Source organism: Rhagoletis zephyria, unplaced genomic scaffold (genome assembly GCF_001687245.7).
Source record: "Rhagoletis zephyria isolate East Lansing unplaced genomic scaffold, Rhagoletis_zephyria_1.1 Rzeph_scaffold_00371, whole genome shotgun sequence".
NCBI classification, from domain to species: domain Eukaryota; kingdom Metazoa; phylum Arthropoda; class Insecta; order Diptera; family Tephritidae; genus Rhagoletis; species Rhagoletis zephyria.
In genome coordinates this window covers 216973-234012 of record NW_016157455.1, presented here as the reverse complement: position 1 = coordinate 234012, position 17040 = coordinate 216973, and the positions used below count along the sequence as shown (strand labels likewise).

Sequence of the window (17040 nt, the reverse complement as noted above, 5' to 3'; positions counted from 1 at the left end):
AAAAATGTGCTCTGAAATATTTAGATAACCAAAACAACTAAATATAACTATACTGCGCTAATTTTGTGGGGCGGAGGACTGTCGTAGGCTAGCAAAGCTCAAAAAGTCCCAGTTCTTGGCCGGATTCTATCGACGCGAGCACCCGAACGAGCTCTGGTAGTCAGGACTTCCTTCGAAGGACGCCATAAGGCAGATTTAAAACAACAACGCTGTATAGGCAAACAATTCATCAGACCGTACTCGTAGTTCAATCAACACCCATTGTAGGGCAAGATCCTTGAGAAATATGCGGATAGCAAGTTAATTTCGACACGGATATCCCGCATGTGAAAGTTACTCGAAAGATCACATTTCCCGGGACTTACTTTTGTCAAACAACGCCTATAAATATGCAAGGTTTTTAGACGTAATTGCGTACAGTGCACTCTCCACTAAGTTGATTATAGAGTATTTTTCAAATAAACAGCCTCTTTGTAAGTGTCGTGTTGGGTGCAAGTCGCGTTTCCCCCGAGTCGAGTCGTATCGAAAAATGTATTAAAACGCAACTTGGCAGCAATGGACAGTTTTACGATTTTCGTCATCTACTTATTTCAGCACGCCCATAGGCAATGCCAATGTTGTGAAGTCGTGCAATTGCTCTAATTTACCACTTATATACGCAATGAGGCCAAAAGTCTCCGAAATTCGAGAAAATCGAGCTTTTTGAACCAAGGCGAGCCGATTTGCAAGGGTACATGCTAAGAATCGCAACACATTAAAATTATATAAAAAATACTTCTACCGCTTAGACTTTGTTGCTTTTTCAATTTTTCCTAATAAACAATCTTTGTACTACGATAATAATAAATATATTACTACGATAATAATAAAAATATTAAAAACAAAATGTTAACAAGCCACAATAACATTGACATATATAAAAAATATTTATCAAAATTAAAATAATTGCTGACTCTAATATTTGTTTTTTGATTGGTTTCCTGTAAATATGTGTGAAAAAGAATCACAAATAAACAGCCGATACCGTATGTTCCACAACCATTTTTGATTTTTTTAGACAAACGTACGTTTTGGCCGCACAATTTACTATTTCTAATTGACTGTAATTCTAGAATATTGTCAGTTGTCCAGCTACGTATGTACAAATAAAGCTATGCATTTTTTTCCATTAGTTTTGCTTACATTTGACATATTTATTTGTATATAATTTGTGTAGCATAATATCGTCTTAAAATACTAAGTAACTAATTACTAATTGAATTCTTTATTATCTCTCTCATTTATTTCGCTTGGTCTGCACTACATATTGCCAATTGGTTATGTTGCTTATTCACTTTCATTTTATTTCTTTTTTAAGGTTGCTAATTCTTGCTTACAACATAAAACTTACTTCATTCAAATCTTTTTCTTTTTTCCATAATGATTCCGAAATGTGAATTTTTAATGCAATAATATATTCCATTTGTAATGTTAAAATTTAGTCAGGTAAAAATCATCAACATCAATCATTATTGTGAAAAAAAAAACAAAGACAATTTACTTAAATGGCGAATACTAACAACAAATTATTACGCGATATAGTGTATATGCAAGTAATGGTAGGTGAATATTTTCGCAGCCTCGGTTTCTTGCATCAATATTGGGCATATATCTACAGGAATTTTATATTTTAATTAGCTAAATGTTCTCCTATGTTGCTGTTTTTAGTTTTGATATCTACTTGTGCAGTTTCTTGCTATAATTTCAACTGTGTGACAACTTTTTCTAGTCTAAGCACATGTACGCCCAGTTGAGTGACTGACCGAATGTACGCTTTTATGATTTTGTTGTTTTTGTTGATGTATTCTATATCGGGAGCTATGTATTGTGGCGGCTTAAATGCCTGCTATGAAACGGCTAGCTGCGCATGTTTGCTATAGCTTATTTGACTTTTCCAGCTGCTGCCGCAGCGGCTGCCTCCTCTTTCTTTTTCTGTTTTTCACGCATTACCTCGGCATCTCTGTATAAATGGGTAATATAAAAAAAAGTTAATACGATGCCTTATTTTAAATACGCCGATATAAATTACCTTGCTTTCCTCTGTTCAACTGTTAAATTATCACTGCGTTTACCCTTGCCAAGTTCTTGCAGTTTCTTCTGGGCCTTTTGGCGGGCAAGATCTCTTTGATTTCCACCTGGAACATTCCAAAGTACATGAACAATCAGTTTTTTGTAAAGCATAGTTAAATACATAGTTTAAACCAGTTATTAACTTAGGCATATTGGTATACATATTTAAACACAGAATTAACTCATATCAAAATAGGAATTAACTTGCCATCAATCACCGTATAGATAATATTTATTTACATAAGCGATAATTTCTGAAAATTTGTACTTCGCTAACAGTTTGACAATTTAAATTTACGTAAATTAAGCATCCAGAAATTGTATGTTTTGATAAAATGTATGTAAAGAGCATAATTAAAATGCATCTGCGCCAATGAAAATCAGATACTTCAAAAGCTTTTCAATGTGAAGCAAATACGTTTTAAAAAAATTTTCATATTCATAGCACGAAGTTACTTGCCAATGAACATTGCAAAACTTAAACAAATCTAACCAGGACAATATCTTACAACTCTTTATACTAATTTTCTTAAACAAAAACTGTATACATTACTAGAATATCCTATTTATGTTACTTTACATTTCTTTCTTTAAAAACGCTAGAAAATGTGAACTAACCAAACTTCAATAGTGTAAATACAAGTATCGAGTTCTGGCAGAAATTACCACTTCCCCTTCTTCTGTTTCATATCTGTATCGATTACTATTATCCCACTGGAGCAAAATATGTATGATGTATTCATCTTTACTATGGGAGTATGTGGATATGTACATATATATCTAAATTCAAAATTATAAAGCCGTTTTTGTCGAAATTTGGACTAAATCCTGCAAAACCTGCAAATCGTAGACGTTCTGAAACGCTCTATTTTAGGAAATGGGTGATATGTAGCATGTGTATGTATATCGTAAACACACTTTAAAATTAATGCAAAAACAGGAATAACAGTAGTTTTCTATTTGGAGAATATTTGCAAATTTGCATTAATTGGTATTTATTTATGCAAAAATCGACCTCAATTTGTTTCCGTGTTGTGCCTTTTTTGAAGAAGGCGTGTGCCATGCGTATTTTCCCAAGGTATTTTGTCTATTTCCATAAAATGAGAAAGTAAACAAGTTTTAAATCGAAGGTCACGCCCATAGAAGGGGATGACGTGAAAATGGCGACATTACCTCAAACAACGAATATTTATTATATTTAATAAAAAAAACAGTTAACCTGTTTAGAAGATAATTTATAAAATTAATCGATGACAACTTTTTTAGATTATATTTGAAGCTTACGCACCTTCCAAACCAAAAAAATCGCTGCCTTTGCTTTGGCCATTTATGGCACATCATCGCAGACCCAAACGCAACTTGTTACGTGTTCCCATACAAACAGAAACAAATATAAACACTATTTTAGATCCAAAGCACTTACGTGTCATATTTTAGATGTTATGCAAAAGCTTCCTGCAAATTTATTTAAACTATTTTAGACTTTTCCCGTGGCTGAAACGCCTATCGAAAATTTTCACGCCAGTCGTTCTCGATCGTTCTATTAATTTTGTTGTGTGTGAACTCGGTGTTGCAGCTCGTTACTTTTGCTCAATTAACTCGTTTGTTTTATTTGTCAAATTATGACAGCCCTTGTTGTTTTTAGAATGGAGCAGGGTTGCTGGCGCCCTTCGGTTGCATAGTGCAAAAGGTAGATGCCGTGCAAATCGCTTTTCGTTTTTTTTTTAATTCACTTAAATAAAATGCTTTAAACATTAGGAAAAAAGGAACAGTCCAGCGCCTTCGTCTTGGTCTGCAGGCTGTATCGGAGATACACCCGCTAAATTTAAACGTAGAATACGTGGTATGGTTAAGAGCATATCCAAGTCAAAAACGAAAGCACAAACTAAGAAAAAAATATTGATAACAAAATCGATAATAAAATCGATAACAAAATCGATAAAAATATCGATAACAAAATCGTTAACTAAATCGATTACAAAATCGATAAAAAATCGATTACAAAATCTATCGAAAAATCGATTACAAAATCGATAACAAAATCGATTCCAAAGTCAATAACAAAATTGATAACAAAATCTATCAAAAAATCCATTACAAAATCGGTAATAAATTCGATAAAAAAATCGATAAAACTATCGATAACAAAAGCGATGGCAATATCGATAGCAAAATCGGTAAAAAAACCGATAAAAATACCGACAACAAAAGCGATAACAATATCTATAGAAAAATCGATAAAAATATTGATGACAAAAGCGACAAAAATATCGATAACAAAAGCGATAACAATATCGATAGCAAAATTGTTAAAACAATCAAGAAAAATATCGATAACAAAACCGATAAATAATCAATAATAAAATCAATAACAGAATCGATTACAAAATCGATAACAAAATCGATAAAAATATCGATCATTATATCGATAAGTTCCGAAAATATCGATAGCAAAATCAATAACAACATCGATACAAATTTCGATAACAAAATCGGTGAAAATATCGGTAACAAAACCGATAAAAATATCGATGGCAAAATCGATTAAAATATCGGCAACAAAATCTATAAAAATATCGATAACAAAATCGATAGCAAAATCGATAACAAAATCGATAAAAATATCGATAACAAAACCAAACAGATCCACATTAACTGAAACTTTCATATGTACGTATATATGCATTTACATATGTACATACGCTGCGATCAAAAGCCGCATTACATACGCATACATACTTTTTGTCTCCTTCCCACACTTCCAACATATGCACGTGTTTGCAAAATGATGACGAGGTGATTTTGTATGGAAAATCATTTATGCCCATATATTTGAATAAAATAAACATATATAGAAGATATCAACCAATACTTCCCATATACCAAACGAAAGGAAAACTCTTGAATTTTTGATTAAAGAAAACAAAAACAAAATCATTCGAGCGGTTTTCGAGCATTTTGGTAATGAAAAAAATTTGCAAATTTTTTCAACAATTTTTTGCCTTAAAATGCTCAATATTTGTTAAATTTATATAAAATTTGTACCCGATAATATTTCTACTGCTCCAAAGAACCTATATCCCGAAAATGAAAGTTATATATGCCAACAATAAGTTGCTAGAGCACTTTAAAGGCTCAAAATTGACCCCAAAATAAGGCAATGTTTACCGTTGTTTTTACGACAGAAACCGAATTGGTTATTTACAAAAATGAATCTGTCGACAGGTTTGGAATTTTATCTTTGAAACGCCACACTTTTCTTTGAAATCGCTTTATTAGTTCTCGTGCAATAAGCGTTTTTGTGAAGCTCTAAAAATTACAACTACAACATTTGAACATAGCCCCCATACCTTAAGGTAAGACGTATTCTACGTCAAAAAAACAAGTGAAAAGAAAGCATTTCATTTAAATAGTAAAAAAATATGTTTCATACCAAGTTAAGTAACAGAAAATGAAACAAAACAAAAAGAAAAAAATGAGGTAAATTAAAATAAAACAATAGGAACCTTTAATAATATTTCTGCGAGATATTTCTTAAAATGTTTCAAAATTCTTATGAAATTGAGAGAATGCTTTATATTTAATAATATTTACTATAAGCACAAAAATATACTTTTTTAATTTCTTCAAAATAAATTAAATTTTAAATTATAGAAAAATTACCGCATTTTTGTACTTATGCATCGTTTATATTTGTTGTTGTTGTAACAGCATAAAAACTCCCAAAACAGGTTTTGGGTAGTGATGCTGGGGGGCAGTCCTTGGCCAGATATACATAAATCTGGGTCGTTCCGGTTACGTAGACCCGACTGTCGTGAGAGCTATCATTTACATTTCGCTACCTTCGGTGGACTTACATTCCCTACCTATTTCCATTCCATATGTAATACACTTTGTCGTAGAACTATGTAGCACTTACTAAAATTAGAATACAAAAACAAAAAAACCTACAAGGCTGTACAAGCAAACTAATAAGTTACAAGTGTATGTTATTTTAAAACAAAAATCAAATCATCAATAGCTTTACCTTTTTTGTAAACATATAATAATTTAATGTATTAGTGTATGCTGGGAATTAAAATACCCCGGAGTCCAGGACATCAACAAATCAAGGTCTGCGGTTTTCTGTTTAAATTATTAAATAAGTCATAAACCACCAATCCATTAAAATATTTAGGGCAGACAAACGTGCATAAATGTATACATATTTGTATGTATGTATTTAGTAATTTTGCATTTCTTGGTGCATGTACATTAGGGTGGTCCAAATTTTGTATGTGCGGAAAAAATGTCGTCGTAGAAAACGGGGCACCCACTTAGTTTTTTTTCCTTTTGGTATTTGTAATATCTACAACTTTCGATTTTCTACTGTAACCAATACAGGGTGCTCAATGGCCTTGAAATGCGTTACTGAGTCCCTTTGAGACTGACAAAAGATAGCCAATATTAAAATAGCTTGCGCGATGGGCTTGGAACAAGCGACGTTAAAAACAAATCCAAATAAAAAGCATAAAATGGCTTGGAGCATTATCTATACCAATACTGACAGCCCCTGCAAGTGGGAAAGGTATATGATTTACAGATATGTACCTGGAATGTACGGTCCTTCAAGCTCTGGATGTCCTAGAAATCCATAAGGCTTACATCACTGCAGTACCGGAAATGTGAAGGACGGAGCTTGGATGGGAAAAGTATTCGAGCGATAATTGGAAATAAGGCAACAATGCTCCGAAGCTGTAGGTATGCGGGTGAACTTTTCAAAGTCAGTGACGACAACTTGATGGAGGTCTAATAGTCGTTGGTGAGGTCCTCTGTCTGTCTGCTCTCTATTAAAGAAGCAGTAGACATACTGATGGCTCCGAATTGATCAAACATTGCCTGATCTCTCACTCAATCGAGTCGAAGTCGAGCTCTCATAATAAGATTCCGAAATTGGCTAGTATCTATTCGTGAAAACGCTTTAGGAGTGAGACCCAAGGTTTTAAATTCTTAAGCTTAGTAGCAGCTATTGAAGTAATTCCACTTCATCATACTCCATACAGCTGCTGCAGTAGCAGAGTACATGTAACCAGTGGAGCCCACCACCGAGAGAGGAGTAAGGAATTCCTTTACCATTTTCGAGCATATCCTCAAAGAGTCAACGACCGTGATTTCCGCCTGGCTATCATAATTGTAGGTATATATTAACCTTATTACGGCAATACACTTTTAAGAATCCAATTGCGGCTACCTAAGCTTTGAAAATATTGCAGTTATTCCGTCCACAAAATTTTAGGTGTAAAAGGAAATACAGAACATTTGGCGTCCCGTATAAAATAAATAAATTACCAGGACAATTGGTCAAAAAAGAAGACTGTCCCGTATAATACAGGACGGATGGTCACCGTAAATATAGGTGAGGTTGATTTGCTGTGTAATTGCTGTTTACTCAAAACAAAAATTAATTGAAATCTGAGAGCGTATGTGAATCGGTAACAAAGTTCGAGGCGAGTAAATTTTTGACAACTATGAGGTGAATAAAATTTCACTAGCTCATGAGGCTAGTGAAATTTTTGATAAATGCATAGAAAATTTTGACAATCGCAAAGATTGTTGATGTGTGTAACCTTTCGTTCGTTAAAAGCTTCAGTTGATGAATTGCGATGTTTTCTCAAAATATGAATTTCACTTCAATTTGTAATATTTTATTCCGCATAAATCCGCGGTTATCAAAAATTGACTGCTGTCAAAAAATATTTCATTTCACATAGCATATTGTCAAACTGTCTCACCATAGTAAAAATGTTATTCAACAGCTTTCCCCATAGAACTTTGTTACCGATTCACACACGCCCTGAATAACTTTGTTTATTTCTTTCGAGTTTGCTTTCAAACCAAATGAAATTTTTTATATGTATGTTTGTATGTACAAATATGTATGTGCGTATGCACATCCCACTAGAACTTGAAGGAAGATCTCCCTATTTGAGGAATAAAAGAGTACTCCCTTAACCTGATTTCTGAGCAATAAGAGAGATTTTTCGGTTTTGTACTCCTTTATTACTCGTTTAGGAGTCAAATAAGAGATCTCCTAAGCGAGCAATTAAAGAATGCTCCCTGCGGCATGATTTGAGAGCAATAAGCGAGATTTGTCGGTTTTTTACTCCGCTATTACTCGTTTAGGAGCTTAATGAGAGATCTCCTAAGCGAGCAATTAAAGAATGCTCCCTGCGGCATGATTTGAGAGCAATAAGCGAGATTTGTCGGTTTTTTACTCCGCTATTACTCGTTTAGGAGCAAAAAGTGATGTCTCCTAAGCGAGAAATCAAAGAGTATTCTTTTTGATTGATAGGAGAGCAGTACGCACCTCGCTCAAAAGAAATTTGTGTTTTCGAAAAAATTTATCATACAAAAAAAAAACAACAGAAAATATTTCTTATAGAAGCATAAGGAGGACACAATAATTTAATTTGGATAGCACACAGATTTTAATAAAAGTCCGTTGGTATGCACTTCAATTTTTGTTTAAATATATTAAGTATGTATTGTATTACTTGTAAATGCACCGTTAAATACTTTTCAGATTGCGCAAATTAGTGTCAGCATTTAAGTGTGACCCCCGGGTTTAAACATCGCATGGGTGACAAAGATGTCAGATAAGCAAAGTCACCTTCACAATTTCCCCGCTTGGTGAATTCCTGAACTGGCAAGCATCCTTGACACCCGGGAAATCATATAGGAGTACATACTTATATGTGCATATAGGTGCATATAATTCAAATCTTATCTTACCGTTTTGTTATTATTATGTTTTAATTTCATATGATTTCTCTGCAATATAATTCTAAAATTAAGCAATTATGTAAGACGTATCATTTATGTTTTATTTTTAAGATCTTGTAATATTGCACAAATGCAAGTGATTAAAAAGATAAATAAAAAAATTTAATAAATAGCAAAATCTGTTTGGCTAATGTAAAATGTTCGTTATCATTGCTCTCTTATTACTCCTACAGGAGGTTTTCGGGATGTCTCTAATGGGGGCACTCCTTTATTGCTCGTTCGGGAGGAATATGGGATGTTTTCTATGTGCACTCCCTTGTTGTCTTTTTGGGAGGTTTCTGGGAGGTAACTATGGGAGTACTCCCGTATTGCTCTATTAGGAGGTTTGTGGGATGATAATTCTGTGTGTGCTCCCCGATTGCTCGTTTAGGAGGTAAAAGGGATTACTCCCCCTCCTAGGACATCCAATGCTAAAGGGAGAATACAAAATTACATGCTTATACACAGAAGCATAGGGAGCAATGGGGAGTATTCGTATACTCCCAAGGGAGTACTCACCGAGCAATGGTACGATGCTCCCAAGTTCTACTGGGATTCAATATTCGTATTATTAATAAAAAATGCCAAACAAGTACGTACTATATAGTACATATTACGTAAATACATATGTACATACATATATATGTAGGTCCTTAAAATGAAAAATACGTATACATATACATATATACGTACATATGAACATACATACATATATATAAATTGTTTTCTATTTTTGTATACATACATACGTATGTTCATATGTAGAACAAAGTATAACAACAATTAGTCAGATTTCTGGTTAATCAGGTTATGATTTATCAGTTTGCTGAGTAATCAAATTAATTAGATTCTGATTAATCAATATGTAATTAATTGGGAAATTAATTATTTAGATTAATGAAAAATAATAGATATTTGATTAATTAATTAATGGGCTTTCGATTAATCAGCTTGTTCGATTAATTGGTTAATCACACATCCCTACATGGAAAACTTTGAGCGCTCTGAGCGACCTCTAAATATTTTTTTTTGATTTCAAAATAAAAAATAAGGGTATACTTTTTTCGATATAGAACAATCCTAGGGGGTGAGAGCATTACAATTCCGACCTTATTTTTTCTGGACCACCCTAATGTACATGCATGCTGCAACAGGTGCGTGCTTATTTGTGACATTAGTAACAAATCAACAAAAAGCTAGAGTAAACAATTGCATTACAAAAAAGTTGATGACATTAGACTCATTAATAAATACTTAAGTATGTATGTACATATAGTATTTATGTGTGTTTGTAAATCCTTATTTAAAAACTGCAACTATTCGCGCAAGCGCTTTTACAGCACCTTTGAGTATTTGAATGTCAGACGACCAGCAAAAAATGAATCAAACAATAAGCTAACAAATCATATTTTTTCTGCTCCCAATGCTATTACTTTTACTACATATTGAAGCTTTTGACGCTCACTGAAATCCATTAAGTTGTTAGAATCAAATTATTTGCGCCAACAGTAATTTTTCATGTCACAAAAGCATTTTACATTTTTTTCGTCCCACTCTGATTGCAGGTCGACGGTCCATTTGCCTATAGCCACTTCACTTTTTTACACTTTCCACTCGCAAAGCTAAGTGGTTGCACTACATGCATAGCCGTGAATGTGTGTTTACATATGTACATATGTATGTATGTACAGTAGGGTGGTGCAAAAATGCATGTGCAAAAGTGAAATCGGAATTTCAATGCTCTCACCCCCCCTAGGTTTGTTCTATAGCGTAAAAACTATCCTCCTATATTTTGAAATCAGAAAATATTTAGAGGTCGCTTAAAGCGCTCAAAGTTTTCCATGTATTTTATATGGAAAAAAAACTTTTCGTAGAAATTGTATAGGAGTCTGGAAAATCAATATTTTTCGATCGGATTTTCAAGAATTCTTTACTTCTACGAAAAACTTTTTTTTTCTCTGAAAAACTTTGAGCGGTTTGAGCGAACCCCAAATATTTTTAGATTTCAAAATAAAAAATAGGGATATATTTTTTCGATATATAACAGTCCTAGGGAGTGAGAGCATAGAAATTCCGATTTTACTTTTTTTTTGGACCACCCTAATGTGCAGGCATTCGTATGTGGGTGCCATGTACTGCCATGCGAATACAGTTAATTGCCTGCCTGCCTGTTTCAATTGACTAAAAAGTGTCACTTTGCCATTGAGTACTTACCCGGAAAACCCCACAGCATTCGGTGAATCAAAATTTGTTTACTTTGTGTGCGCCATCAGCGGCGGGTGAGGGCCATCGGTACATACTTACATACTACATACCAAACAGCCAACCAGCGCCACCGGTGCGTATGAAAATGGGAAATTTATTTTATTGCTATTAGTTTTTCCTATTGCCTGACTCCACAAATTATTGTTGGAGTAGTTTTCACGGATTTTTTTTTTGTGTCCCTAGCTACTAGTTCCACTTGCTTTTTTTTATGCCGCCACTCAAACTCACCCGCAATTCCAGAAATATAGAAAATAATAATCTATATAAAATTAAAATATTTCAAATTATCACGAGCAGTTGACCAACACGCGTGGTCGAGTGGATAGCAAATATTTAACGGCGCGGAGTTTCAAGTGCTTTTACATACATATTTACTTAGAGTAGTGGTTGTGTTAACACGCGATACAAAATTTACTGTTTGTTTGCGCAACGAAGGACCTCCATATAATATATATGTACAAACAAATTTGCAAATTCAATAAATAAAATGCAATTCCACTTCAGCGCCTTTGCACTTGTTGCCCTTTTGTGCAGTCTGGCGCTTTTGTCGGATTATATCCAGAGCGCACACGGCTTATCTACGGTTGATTCGGTACGTCGCAATAGAGGATTTACATTTAGTTCGGTTAATGGCAGCAGTGGTGGTGACAATGGTGGCCAGTCCATAGGATCGCCGAGTGCAACAGGTGATTCAGAATTTGGAAAACTGCTACGTTTGGGTTATGTGAAAGTTTTGTGAAAAATTAAATAAATAAAAATATTACTATTACATACGTATGCATTTATGAAAAACAAACTAAGTAGTTGAATGATTTGTGAAGTTTGGTATTTTTAATAATTTCCAAATTTTGTTAGAAGTAGTTCTGATTATGGAACATAATGTAGTACCCAAAGTAGATGGATAGACAATACAATGAAACTGAGCACTTTTTATTTTTACGAATGTTGCATACACTTTTACTTATTAAGCAATACTTCACGGTTGTTTTATGTATTTACACACAGTGGGACATCTCCATGTAAGCTGCGGCTAAAAATGGTAACCGTACTACGAATTCGCTGAAATTTCTTATATGCCCTATTCTCTCCTAGCTAGGATTGAAGAATGGTAAAAGTCGTCGCACTGCACAGTGGTTCCATATAGCCAGCTGTTTTGGGTCGCTTATACCAGATTTAAAAAATTCAAAATGGCGCACCCACTTCAAAAATTCAAAACTCATTTAATCTCAATAAAAGTTACAAAATTGGGGTTTTGGGGGTTGCTAACTCCTATAAAAACACGGTGCTATAAAAAAAAATCACGAAATCCACCCGAAACAAAACTTAGTGTAGATTATATATAGGTGGTGTATAATAATTAAAAAAAAACCGCTATTTTCGTCCGACATGTTTTGAAAATGAGATTTAAGGTCCCCCTTTGGGCGCTTTGAGCGACCTCTAAATATTTTTTTATTTCAAAATAAAAAAAAAATAGGGGTATATTCTTTTTCGGTATAGAGCAATCGTAGGATGTGAGAGCATACAAATTTCGACTTTACTTTTTCACCTGCATTTTTGGACCACCCTATTCTACATATATTGCCGTAATGCCGAATTTCCACTAGGCATTAAATTAGACAAATTTTAATGAAAAAGTTTGGCATTAAAAAATAGTTAGTCATTAAGTTATAAAATTGCTATTAAATTCGTTTCCACATGCAGGCCTATCACAGATTGCGAGTGAACTCCCGTCGTGAGAAAATCTCCCGTCACGAATTCGCGAGAAATGTTATCAGCACTTACGACATATTCGTAGTTGGTGCTGCCTTTGGTTTTTGTTTGTTTTTATGTTTTGGTTAAATAAAATATATCCAAATAAAATAACTCGTATCGAATTTGAAGGAGAATTTCGTGATCACGATGGAATTCGTCATAATGACGGAATTCATGATATTTTTTAAATTACACACATTTTTCGTAATTTCAATGCCTAGTGGAAATACGGCAAACCAGTTTATAAGAGTTCCCAAATTTGGACATGCCGTCATAGGGACAACTTCTCATCGTGCTTATTATTAACTGAAGCGATAGTTCGCCTAGAAGCAACCGGCTCGCTTTATGTGTCGACGTATGTAAATGTCTCTAGAGTCTTTGGATTGTCCTGGCGGAGTAACGACGACTTCTATATTCGGGAATGTATTGGTCTGGCCAAATTGCGATGAACATATGGTAGATATGCGTTTCCAGTTTCTTTTGCGCCAATATTCAACAGATCTGCTATTATACTATCGGATCTGAAGATTTTCTTATATTTTATTTACTTTGTTGTTGTTTTTATCTCTTCGTCGATTGTAGGTTTATAAGCTTCGTCCAAATACATTTGTATGGCTTCTATTTCATCAAACGCGACCCGCTGTGCTGCCCTGAAAACCGTAAAAAGTGGGTACTTAATATCTTTAGTGCACTCTGAACGTCTATTAACAAATTTGCATCGTCATATCCGCAGAACGGTTTTGAAACCAAGATTTAAATTTTTGCTGATACCTTTTTTTGCTTTCTTTAAAATAAATAAAGTTCTAATATTAATCTAACTGCCACAAATATCTTTCGCAGTTATGACACGCCAACTGATAGTCGGCAGCATTTCGCCATTTACTGTTCCGGCCAGCAGCACATCGTACTGCATCTGTGTGCCACCCGGTTCATGCTCGAATTCAAACAATGACGGCAGCGGTCAAATCGACGTACGCATCGTGAACAATGTAAGTGAAATAAGATTTCTTGAAGTTAAAAGTGGTGTATACGAAACTTCTTCCTCGCCCCCGTGCAGTTGACGTCTCCCATTGTTACACCAACCTTTTGCAATTACGGACTCACACTTTGCTGCCTAGCGGGTTCATACCAGTGTGGACGCCGCTATTCACCACCCCCCGGCAGCACACCAGGCGGCGCTGGTCAAGCGCAATTCGGCGAATATCCTTGGGTCGCAGCGCTGCTTACCAACAATGAGGTTTATTTGGGCGCCGGAGCGCTAATCACTGCACAGCATGTGCTCACGGCCGCGCACAAAGTCTACAATATTCCGTAAGATAATTCGCTATTTAAAAATTTTTCGTATTTTTCTTATTGCTGACTTACTTACTTTGACGCTTGCAGCACTTCAACCTTCAAGGTGCGTGTCGGCGAATGGGATGCGGCAAGCACTTCGGAGCCCATACCAGCGCAAGATGTGCTCATCGCAGCCGTTTATTTGCACCCGAATTTCAATTCGGCTAATTTACAAAATGATATCGCCATCATTCAACTCGCTACAGCTGTTTCACTCACCACAAAATCTACGGTGGGCACTGTCTGCTTGCCGACGACAACTTTTGTGGGTCAAACGTGCTATGTGGCCGGTTGGGGTAAGAACGATTTTGGTCCCACAGGCGCTTATCAGGCTATAGAACGGGAGGTGGATGTGCCACTCATTACGAATGCGGCGTGTCAGTCATTGCTGCAGGCCACACGACTCGGACCATCTTTTCAATTAAACAATAGTAGTTTCATTTGTGCTGGTGGTCAAGCGGGCAAAGATGCTTGTACGGTGAGTGAATGAGTGGAGCGAAGAGGTGACAGAGTTTTGTATTTACTTGGCTGTGCTTTCTTTCATACAGGGTGATGGCGGTGCACCACTCGTTTGCCAGAGCAACAACATTTGGTATGTGGTCGGCTTGGTGGCTTGGGGCATTGGTTGTGGCCAAGGTGGGGTGCCTGGAGTTTATGTGAATGTGGCCACGTATCTGGCGTGGATTCAAACAGTTTTAGCTTCTTCGTAAATTGTTGAAAGTCTTTTGTGAAGGAAGTTTGCGCATCTGAAGTATGAGCAATTTTATCGCATGCTTTAAGATTACACAGAATACATATTTTTTGACGCTTTCTGTGTTTTGGAAATCAAATATTATACATAAATGTAAATCCTTCTACGTGTGAAATTAAATCATTCCTTATTCGAAAAATTCAAAATTGTAAGAAAAGACATCATTCTAATATTGGAACTCCAACCCCTTTTGGTATCCCGCACGCAGGACTGAAACATTCAACCAATTCCTCCAGCATGTCCTCAGAAATATCCAAGTTCCTCTATGTTGAATTAGGATGAGCTGAGCAAAGATTCCTGTGACACAACTTCGAGATTCCTGTGGGAAGTTTTAGGAGGATTCGCGTCTCTCAGCAAGGCTGAAGGTGATTCCATCTCGATCCACCAGACATGATCTAGATCTTTTTAATCTCCTTTCATGGTGATCAAAATATACCCATTGCTGAAAATTTTGAAAAAGAAATATTTTTAGTTCGGTTACGATTAGCATGAATGCTCTGGTTCAACCTAAGATGGTCGCCGCTATTAACTTGATTTAAGTCCAGTAACGTTACATCTCAATGTGCAGCAAAAACTTGGCGATGACCGCCTTGTAAACCTTGATCTGTAAGGTCTTCATCCTCTAGAATTTTTTCCAGGCCTCTGTCGAACAGACCTCGGAGACTATCTGCTGGTCTGCTTAGCTGAGCACTCGCCACCAATACTCTCCGTATCCGATGAAGTCGTATCGACCTCTATGCACCATGGGATCGCGTTCTTTCCTACAGAGCTTTGACGCTTCCGGAGATTGATGCCCTGGCAGCAGACGTGAGGACTTTAAGAACCGCCTCGTCGTAGCCATAACTTATGAATACACTGGTATCAGCATTCAGCAGTACCCTCGGTCTTCTCCAGCTTTATAACCCTCCCATTTTACGTCGGAAGGTTGGAATTACAGTATCGAAGAGTTTCTTCGATTTCCACACACATGGATGAATCTGCAAGAAGCTAGACACGAGCCCGCGGATGAAGAGAGAGGTGCTTCTTTTCCTTTCTGCACCTCTCAAACCAGGGAGACTGCCTCCTTGGAAGGGAGTGGCCTGCTAATCAGCTTGTGCAGGCCATAGAGCCATGTGGCAGTCTCTGTTGGGGGTGTTCCGCTGACCATCCCACGACCTTTGTTGCATGACAAGCGGCAGTGGCGTGTTCACACCACTAGCCGCCGTCCCATCGAGTGTGCGAGTATGATTCTCAGAAGCTGATAACCCTACTAACCACCACAGTGCTTCAGAATTTTTGTGGGCAGTCTGCGCACAGTGGTTCAAAATTGACATTTTGTGCTCACAATTAGGTGGAGCCTTCAGTTTTTAACGAAAGCTAATAAAATATTGCAAATTTGCCCGATTTTTGAATTTTTGTTAGTTTGTATAAAATTTGTTAGTGCAAAGTGCTGAAAAGTAGAAAAAGTTACAAAAAAATTAATCCAATTGATTGAAAAATTAAGACTCCAGTGAATTGTGAACAAACAAAATCCAATTTTGAACCACTGTGCGGCGTTCCGAGAGCGCCTTTAGCTTGTTAGTTTTGTTAGTCAGACATTGCATTGTAAAATTCTGAGATAGGGCTTTCTTTAACCCAATTCTGAGATAGGGCGTTCTTGAAAAGTTTTCTGAGATAGAGCGTTGTTGAATTGGCTGCCGAGATAGGTCGATCTTCCACTCAGGTGACGATGTAGTATAAACAAGTTGAACTTAAGCTGTAAGAATACTCTCCAGTAGACTTGGTTTGCGTAACGAATTTATTCCTCAAGACTCTTCGAGTCAAGTATTGAGTCAAGAGTAATCCTTAATCCTAGCGATCACGTAAAGATTTTCCAAATTGTCTTTTTCTGAATTTGTGTGCATAAAATTTTATTTGTAAATAAACGACGAGAAATACACGGTAAATTATAAGACAAAGCTTGCAAATGAATGCAGCTGAAAACTAGACTGAATGTAGTTATGTACATAGATGTGAAATTGTACGTACAGATGTATGTAGATATGTTT

At 35.9% G+C, this 17040-nt stretch overlaps 2 protein-coding genes across 3 annotated transcripts; one reads left to right on the top strand and one right to left on the bottom strand.

Moving 5' to 3' along the window:
- Positions 1-1172: 1172 nt before the first annotated feature.
- On the bottom strand, positions 1173-3702 carry LOC108359310 (putative SERF-like protein). The gene is made up of 3 exons (XM_017611124.1): positions 3533-3702; positions 2069-2174; positions 1173-1999 (listed from the first exon to the last, which is right to left on the bottom strand). Exons 1-3 carry the CDS (start codon positions 3537-3539, stop codon positions 1921-1923), a joined length of 192 nt encoding a protein of 63 aa, XP_017466613.1. The 5' UTR covers positions 3540-3702; the 3' UTR covers positions 1173-1920.
- Positions 3703-6026: 2324 nt separating this feature from the next.
- LOC108359317 (chymotrypsinogen A) lies at positions 6027-15125 on the top strand. Of its 2 annotated transcripts, none has more exons than XM_017611134.1 (5): positions 6027-6222; positions 13768-13916; positions 13985-14238; positions 14311-14740; positions 14811-15125. In XM_017611134.1, the coding sequence occupies exons 2-5, from the start codon at positions 13770-13772 to the stop codon at positions 14970-14972; spliced, it is 993 nt and encodes a 330-aa protein (XP_017466623.1). In that variant the 5' UTR covers positions 6027-6222; positions 13768-13769; the 3' UTR covers positions 14973-15125. The 2 variants fall into 2 exon arrangements, with proteins under 2 accessions (XP_017466623.1, XP_017466622.1); XM_017611133.1 differs by lacking the exon at positions 6027-6222 and adding an exon at positions 11472-11861.
- Positions 15126-17040: the final 1915 nt, after the last annotated feature.

What these genes read in the sequence shown, in the direction of transcription:
- LOC108359310 (XM_017611124.1), bottom strand. An exon ending in GTTGAACAGAGGAAAGCAAG is followed by an intron (nt 2,000 to 2,068) that starts GTAATTTATATC and finishes CCATTTATACAG; the next exon opens with AGATGCCGAGGTAATGCGTG.
- LOC108359317 (XM_017611133.1), top strand. Translation starts at nt 11,663, where the DNA reads ATGCAATTCCACTTCAGCGCCTTTGCACTTGTTGCCCTTTTGTGCAGT. An exon ending in AGGATCGCCGAGTGCAACAG is followed by an intron (nt 11,862 to 13,767) that starts GTGATTCAGAAT and finishes TATCTTTCGCAG; the next exon opens with TTATGACACGCCAACTGATA. An exon ending in CACAAAGTCTACAATATTCC is followed by an intron (nt 14,239 to 14,310) that starts GTAAGATAATTC and finishes TGACGCTTGCAG; the next exon opens with CACTTCAACCTTCAAGGTGC.